This window comes from Ambystoma mexicanum, chromosome 1q (assembly GCF_040938575.1).
Source record: "Ambystoma mexicanum isolate Mex_15411 chromosome 1q, UKY_AmexF1_1, whole genome shotgun sequence".
Lineage (NCBI taxonomy): Eukaryota > Metazoa > Chordata > Amphibia > Caudata > Ambystomatidae > Ambystoma > Ambystoma mexicanum.
In genome coordinates, this window is record NC_090922.1 from 852,406,522 (window position 1) to 852,433,903 (window position 27,382).

The 27,382-nt window shown below is 44.0% G+C and overlaps 1 protein-coding gene across 4 annotated transcripts in view; it reads right to left on the reverse strand.

Annotated features, from left to right (window-relative positions):
* The window catches only part of LOC138538055 (complement factor H-like), a 981,558-nt gene that overhangs the window by 169,778 nt on the left and 784,398 nt on the right, over positions 1-27,382 (reverse strand). For 3 of the 4 annotated variants that reach the window (XM_069641501.1, XM_069641502.1, XM_069641503.1), the window contains exons 19-20: positions 12,032-12,217; positions 4,827-5,009 (exon numbers count right to left, since the gene is read on the reverse strand). In XM_069641501.1, coding sequence (XP_069497602.1) covers positions 4,827-5,009; positions 12,032-12,217 — 369 coding nt within the window. The remainder of the gene's footprint in view (positions 1-4,826; positions 5,010-12,031; positions 12,218-27,382) is intronic. The other variant, XM_069641504.1, reaches the window with a different exon arrangement.

Genomic DNA, 27,382 nt, shown 5'->3' on the forward strand with positions numbered 1-27,382 from the left:
TGGTGTCGGGGAGGTTGCGCCCTGCCTGGCAGCCTAAGAGCCCTACCTTTCGGCACTCCCGGAGCCCGCGGACTCGCGGTGCTTGGCCTGCTTTTGGGCCCCCGTCGCTGGGGCGCCCGCACAGGGCTTAGAAGCCTGCTCTGACCCTTTCTTCTTCTCTCCAGCTGAGCCCTTCTCCAACCAGCTGGCGAGGCGGGATCGACGGTCCCTCATGGTCCGCTCCGACAGGTTCTTACAGAACTCACAGTCCTTCTCTACCTGCGACTTATCCCCGTGGAGGCAGTAGAGGCATCTCAAATGTTCGTCTTCCTTAAAAAATTCTGTAATCCGCATCCCGGACAGTTTCGAAAAAGCTTGGATCCGGGCGACAAACTCTTTTCCTGGGCCATGTCGAAGTAGGCCGCAAATCTTCTGGAATCCTCCAAGAAGTTGCTCGATGAAATCTTCACCCTTGAGGGGCGTAGAAAAAAATTCTGCAACGGGTCCCCGTTAACGGAATTAGGAACGATGGAGCTTGAGGCTCGAAACCGAAAAAATGAGAAATATCTCCTGAAAAAAGCGCTAAAAGCCCGAGAGCTAAGCACGAGGACTCCCAACACTGAAACGTGCGGTAAAAATCTGAGGATGGCTGCCAGGGGCGGGGCTTAGGGAGAGGGCAGTCATTGGCAGTGGTCAGTATGACACAGGGATCAGTGATTGGTTACTACTACGAAAGACAGATCAGAAACGAAACTGATACTGGTTTTTCTTTACCGAGGATTCCCAGCCTGACGACGGGGAATATTCATGAGCATGTGAATCCATGCCAGACCCCATGCTGGAGAGCTCCCATTTCAGCACCTGTAGTCCAAGTGGTGAGTTTCCTAGCCAGCCTCCCGTCTACAGGGAGGGCGTTCAGGACTGTAGGAGTATATAGGTCAGCGATCTCTGCTGGATAGGAGCTAGTGGACGGAGCACCAGTAGGGGAACACCCAGCGGTATCCCGATTGCTAAAGGGTGTAAAGATAAGCAAACCTCCTACGCCCAAGTACTCATCGTTATGGGATATCCAAAAAGTCATACACCTGTTCGAGCAATGGCCGAGTAACAACTCTGTCAGATAAACAGCTTTCAGGCAAGCTATCTACACTCCTTTGCTTAGTGTCCTGTAGAAGAGTTTCAGACGTTAAAGCCCTAGAGATAGACAGGAAGATGTATTACCCGGAAGGGATAGCCTTTACCATAGCGCAGCGTACAAAGAACAATTCTAAAGTGATCCCATACCCATACTGGCCGAATAACGAGAAATTGTGTGTGGCGAATTGTATAAAGTGTTATGAAACAGCAACAGCAGCGGTTAGACCGAAGGGGGTTACCCAGTTGCTTATAGCGCGTATTAAACCATACAAAGCAGTTACGTCAGCTACTATTGCTAGATGGGTGAAGGAAGTGATGGAGTTGGCAGGTATAGACACGTCTAAATTTGGAGCGCACTCCAACAGGGGTGCCATGGCTTCACGAGCTTTTGCAGTCGGAGTTCCGCTGCAGGAGATCATGAAAGCAGCAGACTGGTCGAGCGATTCAGTATTTAAGACATTTTACTTCAAACCAGTATCTAATATAGCAGCTGCTGTTGTTGAAAGCTTTGAACAAGCATAATGCTCGCCTCCGGTCTTGTCATAGAATAAAGATTGCCCATTCGACTAGCGGAGGAAGTCTTGATTCTATTAAAGACACGGAGGCGAGCATTATCCCACCCTAAGGGAATACGTATGTAAGGGGCATGTAAGACATGTCACAGCAAATCTATGTAAATGCTTGATTATAACATGTGATAAATCGTATTCCCCTCCCTAACGTGCACATTTCTCTTTTTGCATAGGAGAGGAGCAAAAGAATCACAGAGATTAGAGTGTACGAAAGCAGCAGAGCTGCGGAGTTAGAATACGGAGATCCTACCAAGAATAGAAAGGACAGACTCAGTTGGATTATACGAGAGGCAGTTGGATTTTAGACATTCGTTCAGTAAAGCGAGCTGCAAAAGAAGAGGAAGGGACCCAGAGAGGTAGTGACTTATAGTGGAAGGGATTGCCTGATTGGACAGTGAGAGAGAAGCTATTGGACTACCATATTGAGGAGCCTCATGGGGGATGTAGTTTAGCCGCGTTAAGGCTATGATGTTTCATTTTTTCTGTTTATACGAGTTATAAAAAAATAAAATAAAAATATACATTGAAAGAAAAAGAAAGATTTAAAAAGCTGTGGTTAGCAGTAATTAAAGAAGTTAAGCATAATGCTCGCCTCTGTGTCTTTAATAGAATCAAGACTTCCTGCGCTAGTCGCATGGGCAATCTTTATTGGCATTCCAGATCAATAGTTAACACTATACTATGGGGTTTACCATTTTTACTCTGTTGAACTTCGAAGTCTCCGATGACTGAACATTGGATGGTGCAGAGGCAAGGAGAATTCCTGGTCTAGTGACTCATAATTCCGAGGGAGAGAGAGCATCATAAAATGAAAAAGTTCTCTTAATGGCAAAACAGATTACACGATGGAGGAGGAATAGCTGAAGACAGCACAAGGAAGAAGAGATAGCTAGGAGGGATTGATAACGTTTTCAATTTCTGTTTGCAGTTCATCTTCAAAGGTTTATTGCACTTGCAATGGTCCCTTAATGATCCGGTTTTAATTATAGTTTATTTTACAGGTGGGCCAATCTATATGGAATATGTTGTCTTTTTGCGAAGCAGTTATGTGCTACTAGTTGTTCTACATGTTTAAAATGTTTCATATTTCTATGTGATTGCTCATTGTAACATTGTGTAGAACTACTACGAGTTAGTGGGAACTTGCTTTCCTTGCTTAATGGTTGCCAGGAATGCTGACCCGGGTTTACACTAAGGTGCACCACCACTAACAAGATAGCCTGTTAGACCAACCAAGAGACATGGGGAGCCCTGATCCACAACTCAGCGCCTAAGCTTTACAGCATAATGACTCCGGTAGACTGCCGCCTCTGCACTATGTGGTGACGCCGGACGACAGCAGCAGCCCAGGGCATACCCGGGACTTATGGATGCCACATTCACGGCAAGCGAAAGTTACAGGAGTAGGAGTGAGTCCTTCCTCCGTTCAGGCAATCTCCCTCTTTTGAGCCCATTCTCGAGATGACACCTGCCCCTGTCCCCTATATTCCAACCACTTAAGTCGACGATGACATAGGACACATGGATTGATGTGAACTATGACACTTGTTATATAGGACTGATGCCTACAGAGTCTGTTTTCAGCAAACAACGAACATTGGAAATTGTAGATACTTTTTCTATCTTCATCTGTGTCCTCTTGTTTTACCCGTGTTTTTTCATTATGTTTTGTAGCATTGTGTGTTTGTGGTATAAATGTGATTAGGAGTGTGGATGATATTGAGCAGTGTGTGGGAGCATCTTTTGTGCTACAGGATAGGAATATATTGGGTTGTAAGTATGATTGTGTTGTAACTATATGATTGACCATTTGGTCATTATGTTTTTTTGATAAACTTGCAAATCAAAATAAAATTCAATTTAGTAAAAACCTATTGTATTAGATGTTTGTATGAATCCAATCGAACACTACTGATACAGGGCATTCTGTCTTTGTGTGTGCAAGTCTTTACAGGTTTTCATTGCGCCTTAGCCCCATACAAGCTTTAGCTCTACCTCTTTCTTTGTTCCAGTAATGCTGACCTCTGCATGATTCTATCAGAGATGGAGGAAGAGTAGGGGTGTGACCCAGGTGACCCTTAATTAACACTTGCTGCGGTCGTTAAAACATCAGGTTACAAGGCAGCTTTTAGAAATTTGACTATATTCTTTTGTTGTCCCAAATATTTATTTTCCTGCTTGTCCATTTGTATATTCTTAGAACCGATTTGGATTGATTTTAGTTGTTTTTCCTATGTATTGCTTACACGTACAGAGTGGTCTAGACATATTGACCTCTGTGAGCAACATTTCAGGGGAATGACGTTTACTTTGTTGGCTTATGGGGGACTTAGGCTTGCTTTCAGGGTAGATAATGTTGCTATTAGAGATTTCTATATGTTTTTACAGGAGAGAGGGAGAATGGTAGACACTAATGGAATTGTCAGCCTCTGTTCTAAGACCTTATAAAGCCACCTTCGGGCCATATGATACCACCTTCGTCCCACAATGTACAGTATGTGAAGTTGAAGCAAAGCACAGCACAGGATTTACATTCTAGGCATTCATTTTTCATATGTGTCCCACCACTAGTAATAGTATGCTTTCATATTATATAAACTATAGTTATTTTGGGTGGGAAATCTCTCAATGACGCCATCACTTTCACCAGTTAGCCTCGTATCTTGTTGACAGCCATGCCAGTATTTTCTAATTTTCAATCAGGTCTTGCATGGTTTGCCAGTGAACACTGCTCTTTTGCATTTATCCAGGTACTCCAATGAGTAGTATGTGCAATTGTAATTGAGAGTGGGAGACTAGGACTGAGTAAACCTATCTCTGAAGCTCTGCAAACCCTTCCTTGACCAAAAATTCACCAATTTAACTTTTCTGAAAATAAATATTTGAAAACCCGAACGCTGCAGTTAGAATAACCAGTGGCCGATGCGACCAACCCCACACGCACCCAACCAACATTTTCAAATAGTTCAGGACAATAAGGTTCAGGGCTTCATACTGTAAATAAAAATAAAAAAATCACAAGTTGAAATTCACTGCTTCCATTAGTGTTTGCTAAAGACCAAAATTGAAAATGTTCTAAACAAAAAGAAGTTCAATGATCAAGAATACAATTATCGACATTGATATTGTTCTACTTACGTATGCAGTGTGGTGCCTCTCCTGACCATCCGCCACCACTGCATATTAGCTTTGGAACTCCTTCCAGGGTATAATCATTGTCGCAAGAATATTCAACATATGAATCAGGGGTATATTCTCTATTTGTGTCACCAAGAATTCTTCCATGCTCAATAGACGGTGGTTTAGAGCAGGCAGGTGGTGCTGGATGACAAAGGAATGTAAGTTATAACTTCATATTTACAGGCATTTCCTAATCAATGCTTAGACAAAACAATTCAAAATCATTGTCTGTACATTACAAATAAATGTAGACTTCTGAAAAAAATATAATACTAAAATAATGGAAAGGTCTGCTGAAATAGAAGAAATGTTATCAAGACATTTTGGGAGCCTTTTCTTCATGTTCCATCTGCTTCCAGGTATGGGAGATGGCCAAGTATACAATCCTTGTAGCATCAACTTATTTAGTTTTACACAAAACAGTCACAGTGATAGCAGAGGAGAGCAATCATGTTGGGGTCAAGTCTACAGATTATTGGGTACAGTCGGTCTGTGTTTAATATCTATGTTTGGTGGCTTGTTTTAGGTGTTTTATTGACCTAATAGGAAAACTGCCACAGAGCAATTAGTCTTGTCCTGCAACGACAATCCGACTTGGCACCACATGGTTGGGATTATAGATGGATGCACAGGAGGTTGCGTATCTAAAAGTACAGGGTTGCAAAAGGCTGATATGCTTCATAGAGTAAAGGTAAAGGTGAAGGAGAACAGAGAGGGGATGTATTTGTATTTTTGTATTTTATTGAATTTATATAGCACTTTAATCCAAAGTATGTAATCCTGTGAACCGGAATAGAGATGCACACAGTCATGAAGCGATATAAAATGAATATCTTTTTTTTTTCTCGGTTAGCCTCAATTTATTTAATGTGATTGCCTTCAGGCAGATTTTTCTATGAAGAGTAAATATGGATGCATAGATGACCGCCCATTGAATAACCTTTATTATTCTTGCTATTTTTCAAGAGGTGAAAGCATGTTGTCAGTACTATCGCCATATCTCTTCCTGCCCACTAAGAGCTGCCCATGGCAATACGGAATATCGCTTGCATTACGTGCCCATTAAATAGTCACATATTTTCTAAATACATTTTAGCATTGATTTTGGTATGTTGTGCTAAAGTTTGTTTAGACAGGTTTATGACTGTGAAAGTATAACACAGGGTGAATGATTATACTTTTTGCATAAAACTGCAAAAACAACTGATCAAGGGAAGTCGATAATTGAAGTGGATACAGCGCTGTGCAAAGCCAGTGAGAGTTAGGCAGACACAATGTAGAATGTGCTGGCAGTGCCCTGGATACAACTTGAAGAACTATTCACTTATGGTCCTTGTAAGTATGACTTACAAAGAAAAATGCACAAACGACCTTTGACTAAAACAGAATATTCACCATATTAATGATGCAAAGGGTGCATTATCATATGTTAATTATTGTTCTCTTTCTCTTTTTTCCTCTTGGTGTGAATCTAGCAGAATATTAAGAGTTTAGTGTCTTAGTTTGTTGGTTGGATAAACCATAGACAGGATTGTTCCCACTCCTTCCAGATTGGTGGGGTAGATGGATCAAAATGCGTAATGAAAATAGAGCAAATGTTATGGTATCTGTGATTAAGTTAGCTACATTTTTAAGAGACTGCTATCATGAAGGATGAACAAATGACTGATTACTTTCATAATTTCCGCAATGAATGTAAATGCAGAGTTTTATGAAAGTATATACTTTATTAAACACATTGTAATATTGAATGAGTTATTAGTCTAATGACAGCGGTTATGCTCCTTCAGTGAAGGGATAAAGGGATACATAGGATGAAGATGGCTTTATTATAGTACAGCGGTGGCCGCGCTATAGTTGAGTATCAAGTTCCATAGGAAACCTGAAAAATTATTTTCTAATAACATTGGACTTGCATGACCGATTTGGGTGATATTTTGAAGAAACAAAAAACCTGCACCAACCGCTCCCCCACCGCCAGACTGGACATTTTGGGAAAGATTTGTTAAAAAATGAAAAGGTTATTAAGAAAGCAAAAAAAACTGTTTTCGGCCTACTCCCATCAATTTACCCATAGAGAAAAGGTCAAAATGTTGGCATATTGCACAGCAAAAAACGCTGGATGGAATTGGATCAAATAAGAAACAACTTGGGCATGAAGCATTAACTCAATTTTTACGGGAGAGGTCTGGGGTCATTCCATCCAGTGGCTGTTAAAACATTTTGCAGAGAAGGGGGTGCCCCGTGACCCAAAATTATAGGTATATCTTCCATGGTTCTTAGCAGCAGAAAGGCTTTTTCAGAAATTAAAAAGCTGCCATTTTATTTTTTTCTCAAAGCAAGAGATAAAAGGGTTTGCCGAAAACAAAAAGTGGGAAAAATGCCATTTGGAGGAGGAAAAAGGATGAAATGGCATCAGGCTATAGGTGAGGGCAAAGGCGGAAATGAGAACACTGAAATTTAGGGGACCAACTAAAGAGCTCAACATTTTCTCATAACCAGGGTTATTTTCGCAATTTCGTTATAGTAGAAAACAGGATCAGGAATGAAAAAGCATCACATGAATAACGGTGGTTATTTCATGAATACCCAGACTATTTCATGAATACCCATGGTTATTTGTAGTACATTACTATTATCAGGGTTATACTAACCAAGGTTATGGGAAAACGTTTATTTAAAAAAAATATATATTTTTTTTAAATGTCATCAATACAAAAACAAGTGGAATGTTACAGCTACAGTGAGGTGGGGGTTAATGGGCGTGGATGCAGACTATGGCTACTGGGTTACTTTAAGGAAACAAATGGTGCAGTATGGAAAGTGGACATAGTAAAAGGCCATGGCTAGTGGACCCCAATGAAACCTATCGACGCAACATTTCACGGGACCACAGCGAAAGACTGTGGCCACTGGCCATGGCCATAGGCCATGGCGAGTGTGACTAAAAGAAACCTAGTGGTGTGGCCAAAGGCCCTGGCTAGTCGTCCCGAAAGACATGTACAGTGGCTACAGCCAAAGGCCATGGCTACCTTGTGGGTCCAAAAGAAACATATTGGGGGAACATGTACAGTGGACACAGCCGAAGGCCATGGCTAATGGTTTGTAAATAAATTGTGCTATAATAAAACCCTTGAAATTCACTGAAAAAACATTTGTTAAAAGGTAGTTAAGTTATACAGATTTAACGCAACAAAATCCTTGAAATTCTGCGGATGTGGGAAGTCATGACCTGCTTAACTGTTGCAAAGCCCATGAGCACATACATTTTAAAAGAGAAGGAATTCACAATGACATACAAAATGGCATTATGGTGGACATCGAAGGGAGCGTGGCAAGTTAAGCTGCTCATGACTTCCCCCATCCGCTGAATTTCAAGGGTTTTGTGGAGTTAAATCTGCACAACTTAACTGCACCTTAACTAAGGTTTTTTCAGTGAATATATATTATATTTATATATTATCAGTGAAAAACACTTAAGTTGAAGGTACATTATGGTTAAGTTGTACTAATAAAAACCTATCAAATTCAGAGTAAAAACGCTGTTATAGGTTTCCAAGGTAAAATAAAAAAACTATGCTATGTAGCCATAACTCACGCTTTTTTTTTGCAGGCCCTACATCTTCCTTTGTCCACCTTATGGTTGTTGGTGCCCCTTCCCTCCCAAAAAAAAGCCTCAAGTTTAAAAGTAGAATTAGAAAAAAAACTTTTATAGACTTCATCTACTTTATATGTATGCTTAAAGTAGTAAAACGCTATAAGAATCTCTAACATTTTCATTAACATTCCATTGTATGCTGATGGAAATTGTAGAGCATTTGTACAGCAAAGAAAACAAAAAGGTGACAGTAATAATTATTTGCCCCCACCCCTTTCTTTGCCACACAAAATATGAGACAGAAAGTGTAGCTTGCATAGCTAGTGTTTCAGCCATTTCTCACAGAGTTAACACTTCCCACTCACATTACACCATCATAAAACATGAGCTACCACCCCTTTTATGCTACCAAAGTCAGCGGACAGTAAAAATGTCTGGACTATATTGTGAATTAAAAGGGAGGATTTTAGCTTAATTTATTGTGTTTTTCTTACTATAATGTTTTTTGTTTGTTTTGTTTGTTGCATATCTGATTTATTTGAAATAATATCTCATAAAACAGTCAACTATGAATGATACTTTAATGGAAGATAACATTTCTTGACTTACCAAACACATGCTTACTATGTGCACTGTCCAGTTGGCGCAACGTTTAAAATGTATTTTAATATGCTGAAGCGTTTATGGATATAACAGATAACAGCAAATGGTTTGGTGATTTCTATTATTGCACAAAATTGATTTTGTATGAAATTCTAATACGCATTTTCCATTTCAAAGTTACATTCTCATCAATATTCTGCACTCTGAACATTAAAAAGTCATGCTGTGTAGGTTGTGCTCCTTTTTCTTCAACTCACTGAATCACACTTTGTTTTATTTGAACACATTATGATAGAACCCCTTATTCCTAATAACTTTAAACACATCTTATCAAGATGAAAAATGGGAGATGTCTGAGTCTGAGAAACAGAAGCTGAACAACTCTGGAATGTCTTTAAAAATACACAATTCCTAGGATTCAAATCCCGTCACTATACACTATTTCATATATAATAGGCACTCCAAACATTTTCTAAAAACATCATTATTATTATTTTTAAACTGCTTTTTGTCCCCTGGAACATTTTCAGGTATTAGTAACCAGTGGGGTGTGGCTTAGGTCTCCCAGCCAATGAGGAGGCTTGTGCGGGGGCTTTACCACACAGTATAGCCTCCTCAAAGATGAAGGCTGCCAACTTCCCTCGCTGGATCACAGGTAAGTGTGCACTCCTCCACATCCCCTTCCCTGTTATCCTCCCCCCACCCTCACTCCCCTTTTCCACACCCTCCTCCACTTATCTGCCCTTCTGTCCTTCTGTGCCAGGAATACTAGTTTTCCTGGCACGTCTCTGACCCGGCAATGGCTGCCATGGAAAGGGAGAAGAGACTATGTGGAGTCCCTTCTCCCCGATCCATGGCGGCCATCTTGTTTGTTTATTTCTTTTTCAATTTTGAATTGGAAAGGGAGAAGGAACTACGTGTAGCACCTTCTTCCCGTTCTATGGCAGCCATTTCCTTTTTTTCAGTTGTGAAACGCAAACAGCATTTGACATCTTCTTCAAAGAATATATTAGTACCCAGTCCATTGGGCCGGGGTACTATTAGCAATAAGCCCCTTGCTGGGGGGGCATTACCACTTCAGTTACTGCCCCGTGGCCTGCGTTAATTTCGCTCAGGCCTGTAACTATGGGCCCCGGGGCATTACCTGAAGCGGTAATCCCCCTAACCCCCAGCTCAGGGCTTATTGCATAAATATGGATTGGGGCAAAACCATTTTGCTCAATCCCCTATTACACAAGGTACAAAACTGGTAATATTAATTAGCTGCATCCTTTTGCACATGGTCAAAACTTACATATTATGGCCCTGGGATAACTCTTAGTCTGTTTATCAACTGGGTACCACAACCCATAATTTGGCAAACTGCTCAATATCATATACTATATAATAAAAGGCCAGATGTATGTTTGTCCGTAGCTGCACTTCACCTGTTGTCACCGCAAGTGTAAGCTCTTGCCTATGGAAATATGTAGTGATCCTACTGGATTAATGAAAACCTAGGAGACTGCCCAAATGCACAGAATGCTGGGAGGTGTAGTTCTGTGGGCTCTGTTTCCGCGGGGATTCCAATTGACGTTGAGGTGAAAGTGGGACCGCAACTCCAAATGCTGAGGGAGAGAGCAGCCCTGTCACACCATTGCAATGGGTCATGTCAGGTCAGGAAAAGAGGAGTGAGGAGCAGGAGGGCTGGGTGAGCGAGCACCAGAGCAGAGAGCACCCGTGGCATGGCTCCAAATGCCGGGGGAGAGAGCAGCCCTGTCCCATTGGCACAATGGGTCAGGTCAGGAATATACCACAAAATATAATCACACTCTGAAAATTACTTTCTTTACGTACTGTAAATGTGTAAAAAGCCAGATGTGTGTTTGTTCAAAGCCGTCCTCCCGCTTCACCTGTTATCACTGCTAGTGGGAGCTGTTGTCTTCCGCATAAAACAATAAGACTTAAAGCTCATCTTCCAGGCGATCAAAATGTGTATTTCAACAATTATAACACACAATTAGCTGCAGAAAACACCCAAGACTGGGATACCACTTTACAGCATACTGCAAGTTGCATACACTAAGAAAATATATACATTTCAAAAAAACATATTAACAGAAATTCATTTGACTAAGTACTATTTCTCTAACGAAATAAAGTGCCTTTTTTCAATGTAGTTATCTATTATTCACTGTAATATTTCTTGGTATGTATTATTATATCAATAATATTCTTCATGTACATTTTCAATATTATTTGACTTTGATTTACTTTATTTTATGATCGCATGCCTACTTCGAATCATGATGTACGTGAATTTATTACTCTGACATCCCTCAACATTATATATTTGAGTCCAAAACCTGTAGGTGGCATCCAAGAAAATGAGGAGCAGATACAACAATTGGTCGTATCCACTATGTGAACTTTCAACGGATTCTGTGAGATTTCTTTTGAGGTTACTACTCCTCCACATAAAAGGGGCAAGATCATTCTATTAACATAAATTACTTTAAAATACACCACATAATATATTTACACTCTACAAATTTCTTCATTACGCGCATTAGCTTATGTTCACAGGATTTTCCAGTAGTTTAAAATATTCTGGGAATAGATGTTCCAACAACTTTGATGGCTATTGTTAAGGAAGATCATGCCATTAGTATACATAATTGGCAAAATAAGTGTATTATGAAAACTGAACAATATACAATTCCGTGTTAAAATTAATGGTGGACAATAGAAAAGATGGTTATGTTTCTCAGTAACATAAAAAGCTGATGATCACTGTGACAGTTAATTTGTGTAGTTGTATAGTTTGGGAATGTTTTCATATCTTACTTATTTCTATGTCATTTAATAATTCCTCTAAGTTTATTTGTTCTTATGCTGTTGTGCGCATACAAGATATTTACAAGCATTTTTAAAAGACATATTTGCTATTGATCAGAACAACATTTTTATATAGACTACTTACTGGTGCCACATTCTGGATAATTTAGTTTTCCATTATTGCATGTTGATTTCATTTCTCGATTTGCATCTCTGTAGTATCCTGATTTACATGCAAACTCAACAACTTCCTTATTTTTGATTTCAGTGTTTTCTCTTTGAAGAATTATGTTTTTCTTATCCATTTCATTTGATGATGCTATACATGATCCTGTAGGGCAAAGCATAATATAATTTAGTCGTATGAAACGTGTCAGTCACTTTAGAGTATCAAATGAACACTATAAATGTTCCAATATAAATCCAAAAAGCATGATAGAGGTTCACATACATGGCTTATTTCTTACATTTTATTTTATAGTCTTATTGCCCACCAGAATGCAAAATTCCACGCTCTAACAGTCTGGTCAACACAATAAAGGCCCAAGTGAAGTGAGGGTATTTAATGAGGTCCCCAACATCATCAATGACTAGTGCATGCTGCTCCAGTGGAAGTATTATCAGGCATGGTCAATTACTCCTGCTGTGCGAAAAAAGATAATGGTAGATGAACAGGCAACTAACAACTGTTTTTACTTTGTCTTAGCTGCCACCTCACAGTGCTGTTAAGAAAGATTTCTCTTCACTGCACCTTTCCTTCCATTTTTATAGAACCCCCTAACTTTTTGCTTTTATTTTTGATTCTGACCTGCTCTTTTTGCAGTGCAGTGAAGCCTTAAGCTTCACTACAATGGTATTTGCTCATATGTTATGGGGAAACTGACATGTCCTTCAGGCTGTCAGTACTGGGAAACATTGGGCCTCATTATGGGTACGGCAGTAGCCGTGCCGGTAAAACCGGCAGGTAGCCACTGGACCCATAATGAATTACTGACACCTGACTTCCCGGTGCATCCGGGCTATTCCAAGTCCGGTGGCAAGGAAAGTCAGGCACCAGTAATTTTGTTAGTCCCCATCGCCATTCCCATGGGGTCCGATAGGGAATGGGGACACGCGAGCATTGGCACCGTTAATGATGCTGATGCTCCTGTGAACTCTGCAAGCGAGTGCTGTCCTGCCCAGCAGATTTGACCCTGGCGGGTGGGACGGGACCCGTCCGCAGAGATGTACTGTGCCGGTCCAGTAACAACGGTGCTGGTAGGCTTACGGAGACCGTTGTTACCAGACAGGACCAGTTATAATGAGGTCCATTGTTTCCCTTAGTTGTGTTACTGTGTTACTACTTTTGGTTACTTTTGTATCACTTGTGGTAACTTTTACCATTGTACAAAGTAGCTTACACTGTAGTACAATGGGGTACATTTTTATTTTGCCCTAGACTAACAGGAGTTTTGGTTACTCTAGGTGTGCAAAAAGGATAAGCTGGTGGCAGCAGTGACTTTTCCCCACTTTTCTTGACTTTTCGTTTAAGCTTTACCGCGTCTGGCTACTAACTGTGGCTAGTGTCCAAACATGGCCGTGCCACATGTTTTTTCACCTGTCCTTTTGCCATCTTGTACTTTAGCGTTCTTCCTGGCCTGTGAGGCCAGGAAAATCCTTATAAGGACACCCAGTGCCCAGGAAAGCAGAAGCTTTTGGCGGGCTACTGGAGGGCTGTGTGTGTTTGCTGGCAGGATGAAGCTGAGACTGTCTGGTCCCAACCCACAAACTGGTTTCAGTGTGCCTGAGTGGTATGCATGAATGTTCCCACCAGCGGTTCTGATTGGACCACTGCTTGGGTGTGTGTGTGGGCTAGTCCTGTCATTGGCTAGTGATGCCAGTTGCTCTTACCTGGCTTTTAGGATAGGAAGAGGACTCCTGCAGCAATTCCTCAGAGATCCTGAAGGAGCAAAGAATCCTATCCAGCTGTGAGACATGCAAAGAAAACAGAGACTCGTCTGTAGGAGGCCTGGCTACCAACTTCTGCTGCTGTCCTGGAGGAGCCCTGTCTTGCTGAAGATCTTTAGCAGTCCCGCGAAGGAGCTTCGACTCTGGGAGTGGAGGCAACATCCATTACTGATGTCTGCTCGGTACCCTACAACAAAGAGCCTTCGGAAGTGTCCCGGGACCGTCCTGTGGCTGACCATCTCCGAATTTGAGCTACCGTGCTGCCGACATCACTGTTCTAAGTTTTGACCTGGAACTTTGGTTATCTTGAGGTGACCCTACAAGGCTCACCTCTGAGAATTTGGCGTCTTAGCTACAAGGGGAGCCGAGATAGGAGGGAAAGTCTGACTGCGGCAGTTGAGTCCCTTTGCATCACCGTGCCGCGGTGACCACCATCAGAAATTGCTTACCTGACCCGAGTCCAGTCCTGAGAGAGGTACTGCATCGAGTTTTGCTGCATTCTTCAATTGAGAGCCCTTGCAGCAATGAAAGAAACCAACCGGAGATCAGCTAGAACCTGCAACCCCGGCAAATCGAGGACTGCGACTTTTGGTGGGACCTTCTTCCTTTGTCCTGCCAAGTCTGGGACATTGGGAAACTACCAGGACACAGGGGACTTATGGGTAGTGGTAGTCCCAGGTCTGGGTAGTTTCTGATTTGATTTTTGTTTTTCTGTTGAAGTTTTTGATGTTTTTTCCGAGATGTTAAAAAAAAAAAAAATGAATAGATTGTATTTTGAAAGGTGGCTGCTATTTGAAGCGGTATTACAGAGTTAAGCATAATGCTTGCCTCCGAGTCTTTAATAGAATCAAGACTACCAGCGCAATTAGCCTGGGTAATCTTCATTATGCCCTCTGATAAGTGAATGTATATATGTATCTATTTTGCTAGTGTTGTGTGATAACTAATTGCCAGTAGTCACTTTTCTATAGTGTGTTTTGGCCAATAAATAATAATTGTATTTGTATACATCCTGTCTAAGTGTAATCTGTGATTCCCATTGTGTGAACTAATTGTGGACCCTTTACAAGCTCACCACCTCTGAAGAACTTAGCCTAGACCGCCTGTCACTGCTACCTGAACTGGTTTGTCTACAGCTCCCCAGAGTTGTCCCTGTCACAATATAGGTTGGCCTTCCATACATCTGTCCACCAGGCAAGAGTATAGAAAATCAATTCTAACAAGTGCCACAGAACCCAGGTCCATACATGCACATTTAGAAATAAATGCAGTACCTTCCACCTATATTTTACAAACATTCAAACACTGTAATTCCATTCATCCTTTGCAAGGAGAAACGTCTTTCACAAAGCCGAATGTGATCAAGGCCACAAAGACATGTAAGTTAGAGTATATGTATGTAAAGGATTATTCAAGGTACTTTTAAAACTGAATTTAAAGAAAAAAAAGATAGCCCCCAGACAAATTCCCCATTGCCTAGTGCTCTCATTCAACAACAAATGAAAGAAGGTATTGGAATTATTCTGCTCGGGCCAGCTAAAATTGTGTGCCCTGAAATTAGCTGGACCTCTCCTTAAGTGTGAAAGTGCAGTACATAGGATAAACAGTAAATAAATAAGAAAAATAATTAAGAACAATAAATAAGAAGAGCGGCCAGCTGGTGGCAGGTGCAAAGCTAAGTGCAGACATCAGGTGTCGAGTGCTCGTAGGGGGCTGTAGGGATACAGAAACAGCCCCAGAGTGCAAGGGATGCCAGGGGGGCAGTGCAGGTGTGCAACTGGCGGGGAGGGGACCTGGGTCTGAGAACAGAGGGTAGCCAGGTGACCAGTGCAGTTTCAGTTTCAGCCAGGAGTTCAGCAGGGGAGAGGAGGAGAGAAAGCAGAAGCAAAGGGAGAAGTCTTGAGGTGTTTCCGGAACTGGAGATGGTTCTCCTCAGTTTTCAGAGAGGCAGGGAGGCTGTTCCAGAGGGAGGCCCCAGCTGAAGAAAGAGATCTACCACCAACACGTTGCTTGGAGAAGCGACTGATCCTGAAGGAGTTGGAGGCGGATGAGCAAAGAGCTCGAGAAGGAAGATATTTAGGAAGAGAGAGTATTGTGGCCCCAGGCCCCAGAAGGCCTTGTGGACAATGCAGAGGATATTGAACTTAATACTCGCCGCCACTGGGAGCCAGTGCACAGATTTTAGTCCTGCAGGGATACGATCCCTGGGCTTGAAGCCAAGGGCAAGTCTTGCAGTCCTGTTTTGGATGAGTTGCAGAGGGCGGAGAGTAGGGCAGGCAGATTGAGAAAGAGGCTGTTGCAGTAGTCCAGCCTAGAGAGAACCGGAGCTCTGGAGACAGCGAGCTTCTCGGGGGAAGGAGAGGAAAGGAAGAATACCTCTGAGGAGGTGCAGCTGGTAGTGTCACTTCATAGAGACGTCAGAGATGTGAGGAGAGAAGGAGAGTGTGGAGTCGAAGATGACCCCAAGGTTTTTAGCCTCACAGGTGGGAGCAGGAAGAGGGCCAAGAGAGGCCAGCCAGAGAGTGACAGGAAAGGAGGGAGCAGGTGTGCCGATGAGGAGAATCTCAGTCTTACTGGCATTATGGCAGAGATCATTGGTGGCACACCATTCCTGGATAGCAGACAGACAGTCAGAGAGGAGAGAAGGAGAAGAGGTGGCTGAAGGGAGCCTGAAAATGAGCTGAGTGTCATCTGCATAGCACTGAAAGTTGGGGCAGAGAGCGGCAATGTGTGCAAGAAGTGCCAGGTATTGGTTGAAAAGCCAGGGAGAGAGGTTAGACCCCTGGGGAATACCACAGGTAGAGATAGAGATAGAGGAGAGAAAGGACCCAAGTTGGACATGGAAGGGTCAATCAGAGAGGAAAGAAGTCAGCCAAACCAGGGCCTGTTCGGTGATACCCACGTTATCACAGAGACGGTTGAGCATGGTCTTGGGGCCGCATATGCCTGTAAACTAGCCTAAGACACTTACAGTGTTTTCACCATGGCTAGTTTAAACATGGGCATTTTCATTGTGGTGTTTTCACTGCTGCGGTTTTGGCGACGTAAACAAAAATATATGTATTAAGAGTTTGGGGTAGGGGATTTGGGGTGGTGCGTGGCAGGGTGAGGTGGCTAGGATGGGTTAGATAATGGGTTGGGGTGACCTCCCCTTTAAATATAAAATCAGCAAAAACATCACAGTGAAACCATCACAGTGAAAATGCCCACATGTCAAATAGCCTCAGTGAACACATGTGAAACCGTCTAGGATAATAGCAGAATCTATGACTGGGAAGATGCAAGTTACACCTCAAAGCTCCTTCTATGGAGGCTGATGGTTGAGTTTCCCTGCTGGTTTGACAATGGTGTGATAACATGGCACTATGCCCCAACCATTCACTAGACAGTCATTCAGATATGCGTAGCTGAATGCTGGGCCCAGGCACTCTTTCCTTCTGATCATCGTGGTGCCATGGCTATGTTTCCCAGCACCATGTACCTGACTACTTCTTTAACAAGTTTCAACAATGTTGTGCCTAAAGGTTTCAATCCTACCCTTCTTGTCTTCTTCTCTTGACTCTCTTCACTCCTCCTTTGTATTCTTAATACCCCAGCACATTTTCATACCTCCACCCTTCCTAACTATCCTTCCCCAGATGTGTAGTGTGCTTGTCTCTCTTGTTAACATTCTCTCATCTCTGTTACTTCTCTTTTCCTTATTCTCCTCCTACTCTCTGGTGTTCTTTCGACACATCCTTTTTGTGATCCTCTCAAATCACGTTCCCACAGTATTCCTCCTTTACCCTCCTGATATTTCCTTCAAGATACCGCTTTTTGTTTTCCACATCTCCCTTGATGGACCCTCCTGCTTCCTTTGCATCTTTGACTCATTTGTCTAGTTTACTAGATGTTCCATTCGCCACCACTGTACTCCTGCATCTGTACTTCTCACCTCTTCTGTCTGCTCTGCCTCATTTCTCTTTCCCTTCTGACAACCTCTTGCCAGCCTTTGTTCTCCTTCTATACTTTCTTTCTATTTTCCATCTTCAGGCTTGGGGACTCTACAAGGGTTAGGGGTGTGTTTCCGCGCACAGTGAAAATCCCAGAGTGGTGGGCCAGGAGATTTTACCCATGGTGCCCTTTGATGCAGGATCATATGGCGAGCAGGTGCCAAAGCCTCATTTCCACCACACTCTACACCAAGAGCCAGGAAAGGGATTACATCTCATATCACTACATTAACAGAAGAGGTATCTGTTGCCAACAAAAGCAGTTGGGTAGATGATTAAACAAGGATTTACCATTTACACCAATGATATGTGATTGTGCCACATCTGCAACCCCTTCTGCGGTTCATGCATGGTCGGGAGGATGGGATAAGCACACAGCAGGGGTACATGCTCCAACATGAACTCCAGGGCTCTGTGGAAATCCATTGTCAGTCAGGAAATGTTAGTGGGGTGAACACTAATTCTCAGCGTAGTGTCACTAGTGAGGGTCTAACACACGAATATGAAGAGGGTTTCGCTCCTGAATTGTGGACCACGATTGCAACGCAATTTAATTGTAAAATTGTGGAAAATGTATTTAATACCATGGCCCACAGGGACTAGGGTGCAGTCCAACTCTCATTAGACAAATATATGCAACACTGGCAGAGAAACACCAAGAATGGCCTTGATAATGAGGAGGATGTGAACGTTTTGGCATTGACAAATCACATATCGCAAGTCATTCGGGAAGCACCCTCACGAATCAGGGCAATCTCTTTTCCAATCACCTTAACAGTGGATATATAATAAAGGTTAGAAAATGGCAAAGTATGTGAGCGATAGGAAAGCATTAGAGAAGGGAGTGATGACAGTTTCTGGAGAGTTGAGCTAGAGTAAGGAAGACAGAAGAGAGTTCCGTGGCCAATCCAAGAAGGCAAGAAAATGGGAGCAAGAAAGAGTTTTCTCTGGCAGTTGAACAGAAACCAGAGGTAGCAGCCAGGATAGCTGTGGAACCCTGCTGACCTGGGCTTTGAGATTGCTAGAACAGAAACCTTTTATATCACTTGCATGCAGAGATTCAAAGATTGCAGAGAAGCTAGATATCCAGTGGGTGTTGCTAGGCCACCACAGAAAATGCATAAGAAATGATAGCATTTTGGTTGAAGGTAGCTGATCCTAAATCCTATCTGTAAGCGCCCAGGTATGAGGGAGAACTACCAGTTATGGTTACTAAATGCCCCTGAACAAGTGATGGTAGCCTTAGGGTCTTGCCCAGGTAGCCATCATCTCATCCTTCAAGGTCTCAGACGCCGACCCAGACAACCATGAGCACCAGAACACAGTTTAGACAAAGACCAGAGAATGGATCAGGACTCAAGCCATGAAATGAAACCAAGCATTATGAAAAACGTGTGATAGGGCACTCCACATCCTGACATTATTAGTGATTAGCTGAATGCTGTCCTGGGATGAGACCTGGCAATTTTGTTTAGATTATGGATGGACTCTGTATCTCTCGCCCACTAGATTAGAGTATAAGACTTGGAATTGGTTTTATAAACCTTCTTCATTGCATTTTGCATAGAGATATCTCCTTCTCAGTCACTCTATCCTATAGGCCATATTCCAAGCACCTTTTTATTGTATCCACATTTGTCTCTCTCAAAATTGATATTTAAAATAAAGTCTTTGTTTTTAGAACTCTATTGTGGATGTGTTCTGTTTCTACCTACACATCGTAAATTGCATTACAAGTGGGATGGAAAGGACCTCTAAAGCACCTCTCGGATGGAAGTAACCCTGATGGATAGGACTACTTGAAGACTGGGCTATCGTGAATTAAGTTTCTGTTTGTGAAGCTGGTGAATTGCATTTGCCAATTTTATCTATGGAGGACACTACTTACCAGTCAACCTGGAACCCTATGCTTGTTATTCACACCCTGTTTGTTCTCTCACTTATCCCCCTCCATTGAAACCTCTGGACAGATTGGTCTCCCTCAACATCATCCTCAAAGTCTGGTCAAGGGGACTGGCCATCTATCTCTGGGGTGTACTGCTCCACTGTCATGATGCCTACCCCCGGGGACCCAGACCAAGCCCAGCAACCCCGGAAGCAGGCATCAAGTCATCCCAAGCAAGCCCAACAACCCCTGCTAGGGGCTATTTGGGTGCAGTCCTGGCGCCAATGGCACCAGGCTCATATGGAGAGTCAGTCCTGGCGCCATAGGCGCCAGGCTCATAGATTAAAACTTACCTGATGCAGACCATGCTGCAAACTTACCTGATGCAGACCATGCTGCAAGAGCTCCAAGCCAAAAGAGGCTTGGAAGGGGCTACTTTACATAGGGACTAATTTTTTACTCGGGTGGGGCTGGGGAGGAATACTTACCTGGGACTACTTTGGAGGCTATTTAAACCACGCCCGAAGAGCAGCACACGCTTTGCGTTATTCTGCATCCAGCAGCGTAACGCTCACCATGCCTGCAAGTCTGCATCCGGTCTTCTGCCACGCCCGCCTCGAGTTTGGAGCTCCTAGAAAAAGGGGGAAAGAAGGAGAAAAGGTTAGAACAAGAGCAATACCTTTGATCCTTACCTGAATTCCCGATCCATCGGGTCTTCGAGCTGGAAGAAAGAAGTTATTTTATGCGCGTCGCCTCGCCTGCTGCAGCGCCGCGCTGAACTCACCGGCCTTCGCAGCATCTTCACATTTCACCGCATCCTCCTGCATGTTTCACCGCACTCCGGCACCTAAGGAGAAGACAAGAACAGCAAGGTGAGCCAAGGGAACACACAGAGGAATATTAGTTACCCCCCCATAGACTTACCTGATTTTACCACCGGGGGTACTATTCCTCTTCACGGGTCGGCGCAGCTTCCACTGCATCTTCGCCGAACCCCGGCCCCTAAGGGGAAACAAAAGGACAGCAAGGTGAAAAAAAAGGGACTAACAAGGGGAACCCTCCTCACCACAATAGACTTACCAGATTTTACCACCGGAGGCATTATTCCCCGAGACTTCATACTTTCTCTCAGCGCCTGAATAAGGGAGAAAGCAACAGGTTACATATTGACATTATTTTATCGAACTGTGTTGGATAATACAAATCCGTCCAAGAATCCTTGCCACAAGGAACTCTTCACTAGGGTCAAGCTGCAACCTGCAAGGAATCGGACAAGAGTGAAAGTCAGGCATTTGAACTCTTACTAACTACATACTTACTGCGTCTTGCCGGGAATCTCGGAGTCAATATTGTTCTGGAACTCACCAATTCCTCCGAGCCAGTGAAGCAACTGGTTAATCTACGCACCCCTGCGCTCAATGCAAGATGGAGAGCTCATCTTTTCAAACCATCAGGTGAGACTATAAGAGGGGACATCAAAGGTGATCAGTGGGGAGAAAAACGGGGGTGGGGGGATTTCCCCTCAACTCCACGGGTGGTTTTTTCCCTTTCTCCATTTGCAGAAGAATATTCCTACGGGCCAAGCAAACGAGGTTAGGTGGGCCAGTCCAGTCCGTCATCTCGGCCATATGCGTCACATTGGTGGAGACCGCAGCTGTCCAGTTCAGATCGACGCCTCTGTGGGAGTCAGGTGAGTGTAACAGAACGCGAAGACTACCTACAAATTCCCACCCGGGCGTTATGGATACCTCAGAAACTGACCCAATTACTAGGGGATCTGAGGGCTGCAGTGCATTCCGCCCGCCAAGAAACCAATGCTCTTAGGAGCGAACTGATGACCTTGCTAGGCAACTATTGCAAAGCCAGGCTGGACAAGCACCCCTACCTGGTTCCGGGGGGAATCCAGCTCCTGTGTTATCAAGTAACCCTGTGCAAATAAACCTACTAGGAAATATTCCATTAGCTCCACCCGAACGCTTTGCCGGAGATCCCAAAAGGTTCGCCGTGTTTATGAACCAATGCCGCTTGCACTTTTTATGCAGACCTGGAGCCTTCCCAAACGATCAAGCCAAGGTAGCCTTTGTATTGTCATATCTCAGCGGTAGTGCAGCTGATTGGTCAATTCCACTTGTTACTCAGGATGACCCAATTCTTCAGGATTTTCAGGGCTTTCAAACGAGCATGGAAAGACTATTTGCCCGGTACTCCCAAGGACAGGCCCTGGATAATGAACTTTTGTCCCTACGACAGGGTAACCAGGACCTTCTATCCTACATCGCGACCTTCAATAGGTTGATAGTGGAAACTGGATGGCCTGAGGTAAAACAAATCACGTTATTTCATCGAGGGCTTCGAGGAGAACTCAAGGATGTCTTGGCTCAAGTCGTGAACCCACCTCAAGACTGCGCCAAATATATAGAATTAGTGGTCCAGTTAGATCACAGACTTCAGAACAGAAAGGCTAATCGAGCCAAGTTTGAGAATCGGGTGTTGGTCAAAACCCACGCTAACCCCAAAGGAGCAGATGCTTCAGAACCCATGCAAATTGGAGGGGTTAAAGGACCCTTAACCCAGAAGAAAAGAGAAAGGAGACGGCAAATGCAATTGTGTCTATATTGTGGAACTTCTGGGCATTTTCTACGGGATTGCCCTGTAAAACCACCCAAGAAGGTGGTAGGAGCTGCTGATAAAAGCCATATGGAGTCAGACTTGGGAAACAACCACGCCCGACAAGCGTAGAGGTCCGTTTGCCGAGCTTGAAGAAGGATACTCAGACCTTGCATTTCATCATACCAATGGTTCTCGTAGATCCAGGGCAGCCATCGCGTATGCACGCAGTAAGGGCATACATTGATAGCGGGGCCATAGGAAACTATGTGGACTCCGAATTGGCTTCCAGGATGAATCTACCTCTCTGCCGAAAAACCACCTCAGATGTCATCACCACAGTCGATGGAACTGAAATTGCCTCTGGGCCTGTAACTCCTTCCACCGCAGAGATGACACTATTAGGTCAGGGTGGACATCGAGAGACTATTGTGTTTGATCTAATCAAAGCCCCACAGTTCCAAATAATACTGGGGATACCTTGGTTGGAAACACATAATCCTTGTACTGATTGGCGAGAGAAGAGAATAACCTTCCCGGATTGTGCACAAACCTGTTACCCAAAGAAAAATCTGAACGCAGGCCTGGCCACAGTAACCACAGCAGTCATGCAACTACCTCCTGAATACAAAGAATTCCAGGATGTCTTCCAAAAAGAGCAGGCAAACACCTTACCTCCTCACAGATCGTACGATTGTCAATTCGATCTCATACCCGGTGCACAACCCCCTTGTAGCAGGATCTATGCCCTTACGGAACCAGAGAACCTTCACCTACGACAATACTTAGACCAGTACCTTGCCAATGGCTTTATTTGCCCATCCAAGTCCCCTGCATCTTCAGCTTTGTTCTTCGTGCCCAAAAAGGAAGGTGACCTCAGAACGTGCATAGACTACCGCGCATTGAACCAGATAACTGTTAAGAACCGATACCCATTGCATCTGATCCCTGAACTACTAGACCAAGTGAAGGACGCTTGCATATACACTAAATTAGATCTCCGGGGGCATACCATCTGGTACGTGTAAAAGAGGGCGACGAATGGAAGACTGCTTTCCGCACTAAGTATGGGTTATTCGAATACCAGGTGATGCCTTTCGGGTTGTGCAATGCACCAGCAGCCTTCCAATACTTCATGAACGATGTCCTTCGTGAACTCATTGACGTTTGTGTTGTCGTATATATCGATGATATTCTAGTATACTCCTCTTCAGAATCTGACCATGTGAAGCACGTCCGAGCAGTCCTTGAGAAATTGCGCCAGCACAAACTAAATGCAAAGCTGGAAAAATGCGTTTTTCATGCCACAGAAGTTGAATTCCTTCGGTTTATCCTGACCCCAAAGGGAGTCCGAATGGACTCACGAAAGGTGGACACAATCCTTAAGTGGCCATCACCAAGTTCAGTTAAAGGAGTACAAAGCATGCTCGGCTTTGCCAATTTCTACCGCAGATTCATCCCGGATTTTTCACATGCTGTACATCCCATCACAGCACTCTTGCGAAAGAATAAACGCTTTATGTGGACTGAAGAACCTGAAAATGTTCAAGAGCTGAAAGCGAAATTCACGTCTGCACCTGTATTAAAGCACCCGCGCCCTGAACTTCCATACATAGTAGAAACTGATGCATCCAGTCTAGCCATGGGAGCTGTCCTGTCTCAAAAGGACCCTGAAACTGGCCAGCTTCACCCAGTAGCATTTTGGTCCAGAAAGTTCTCGGCACCCGAGTTAAACTATGCGGTTACCGACAAGGAGTTATTAGCCATTAAATCCGCCTTCAAGGCTTGGTGGCACTATCTTCTCGGTGCCAGGCATACCATTACTGTGATCACCGATCACCGAAACTTACTGTATTTAAAGACAACCAAGGCCCAATCGTCACGTCAACTCCAATGGGCATTGTTCTTTGACGAGTTCGATTGCGTGATAACCTATTGACCAGGTTGTAAGAATGGTAAGGCAGACGCCTTATCCCGAATTGGGATGGGAGAGGCAGAAGTGAACCCAGAACCAGTACCTATAATTTCCGAACAAAGGATTCTTGGCATGACTACTCTACAGACACTAGAGGACATTCAGGTAAAGATCCAGCAACTCTTTGATCCTACAGCCCTGCAGGACTGGGTAAAGAAAGGCCCGGACTACTCTGTCACCAATGATCTGCCTCAGGACCAAGGACGGCTATTTCTGCCACACAAGTAACTACAAAGAGCTAGTCATTTCCCGTTATCATGATACCCTAATGGAGGGGCACCCAGGTATTGCAAAAACCGAAGCTAAAATTAAAAGACAATTCTGGTGGCCCACCTGGCAAAAGGATATTAAATCATTTGTGATGTCTTGTGGCATTTGCGCCCAAAACAAAAGTCACAAGAAAAAACCAGCTGGACTCTTACAACCTTTAGACATTCCGCCGACACCATGGCACACCTTATCGTTAGATTTTATTCCCGATCTACCTCCATGCAATGGATTTAACACCATTCTAGTTATTGTGGATCTTTTTTCCAAGATGGCCCACTTTACTCCTTTAATGGGATTACCTTCAGCTTCAATCCTGGCCAAGGAGTTCCTCGAAAACATTGTTCGCATACACGGATTTCCGTCCGTATTGGTCTCTGACCGGGGCAGTCAATTCATTTCACATTTTTGGAAACAATGCTGTCAATTGGCGCAAATCGATGTGAGGTTATCGACCAGTCACCACCTCCAGACCGATGGTCAAACGGAGAGGACCAACCAGACTCTCGAACAATACCTGCGTTGTATGTTACATCAGACTGAGAGTAATTGGAAAGACATTCTTTGGATCGCCGAATATGCATACAATAATTCGGTACACTCTGGAACTGGACAAAGCCCCTTTTATACCTTATATGGGCACCATCCTCGAACCTCAGACCTTGACTCACCCCAACACTTAGAAATGCCCGCAGTGGACCATCTGCACGCTACGATTACATAAGCCTTTAAGGAAGCAACTACACATTTAAAAAAGGAGAAAGAAAAATACAAGAAAGATGCTGATCGGCATAGAAGTGATACTCCACAATACCAGATAGGGGACCAAGTATGGTTAGCCACAAAACATATACCTCTAAAGGGAACACGGACCTTTAACCCCAGATATTTGGGACCTTACTCTATTAAGGCCATTATCAACCCGGTGGCTGTCAAGTTGGACTTACCTGCTAATATGCGAATTCACCCCGTCTTTCATGTGTCACTTTTGAAGCCAGTGCAACCAGGGACAAGACTAACCAAGCCACCAGACCCCATCCTTGTAGACGGAGAACCCGAATTTGAAGTTAAGAACATCCTGGACTCCAAGCTGATAAAGTAAAAACTTTTTTATTTAATCGACTGGAAAGGTTACGGACCACATGAAAGGTCATGGGAACCTAGTGACCATGTTCATGCACCCCGATTGGTGAAAAAATTCCACCGAAATTTCCCAGACAAACCGAAACCACAGGGAAGAACGACTTTAGGAGGGGGGGTGGGGGGGGGGAGTGCTGTCATGATGCCTACCCCCGGGGACCCAGACCAAGCCCAGCAACCCCGGAAGCAGGCATCAAATCATCCCAAGCAAGCCCAACAACCCCTGCTAGGGGCTATTTTGGTGCAGTCCTGGTGCCTATGCCGCCAGGCTCATATGGAGAGTCAGTCCTGGCACCATAGGCGCCAGGCTCATAGATTAAAACTTACCTGATGCAGACCATGCTGCAAACTTACCTGATGCAGACCATGCTGCAAGAGCTCCAAGCCAAAAGAGGCTTGGAAGGGACTACTTTACCTAGGGACAATTTTTTACTCGGGTGGGGCTGGGGAGGAATTCTTACCTGGGACTACTTTGGAGGCTATTTAAACTACGCCCGAAGAGCAGCACACGCTTTGCGTTATTCTGCATCCAGCAGCGTAACGCTCACCGTGCCTGCAAGTCTGCATCCAGTCATCTGCCACGCCTCCCTCGAGTTTTGGAGCTCCTAGAAAAAGGGAGAAAGAAGGAGCAAAGGTTAGAACAAGAGCAATACCTTTGATCCTTACCTGAATTTCCGATCCATCGCGTCTTCGAGCTGGAAGAAAGAAGTTATTTTATGCGCGTCGCCTCGCCTGCTGCAGCGCCGCGCTGAACTCACCGGCCTTCGCAGCATCTTCACATTCCACCGCTTCCTCCTGCATGTTTCACCGCACTCCGGCATCTAAGGAGAAGACAAGAACAGCAAGGTGAGCCAAGGGAACACACAGAGGAATATTAGTTACCTCCCCCATAGACTTACCTGATTTTACCACTGGGGTTACTATTCCTCTTCACGGGTCGGCGCAGCTTCCACTGCATCTTCGCCGAACCCCAGCCCCTAAGGGGAAACAAAAGGACAGCAAGGTGAAAAAAAAGGGACTAACAAGGGGAACCCTCCTCACCACAATAGACTTACCAGATTTTACCACCGGAGGCATTATTCCCCGAGACTTCATACTTTCTCTCAGCGCCTGAATAAGGGAGAAAGCAACAGGTTACATATTGACATTATTTTATCGAACTGTGTTGGATAATACAAATCCTTACCAGTATCCTTGCCACGAGGAATTCTTCACTAGGGTCAAGCTGCAACCTGCAAGGAATCGGACAAGAGTGAAAGTCAGGCATTTGAAATCTTACGAACTACATACTTACGGCGTCTTGCCGGGAATCTCGGAGTCAATATTGTTCTGGAACTCACCAATTCCTCTGAGCCAGTGAAGCAACTGGTTAATCTACGCACCCCTGTGCTCAATGCAGGATGGAGAGCTCATCTTTTCAAACCATCAGGTGAGACTATAAGAGGGGATATCAAAGGTGATCAGTGGGGAGAACAACGGGGGTGGGGGGATTTACGCTCAACTCCACGGGTGGTTAATTCCCTTTCTCCATTTGCAGAAGAATATTCCTACGGGCCAAGCAAACAAAGTTAGGTGGGCCAGTCCAGTCCGTCATCTCGGCCCTACGCGTCACATTGGTGGAGACCGCAGCTGTCCAGTTCAGATCGACGCCTCTGTAGGAGTCAGGTGAGCGTAACATCCACA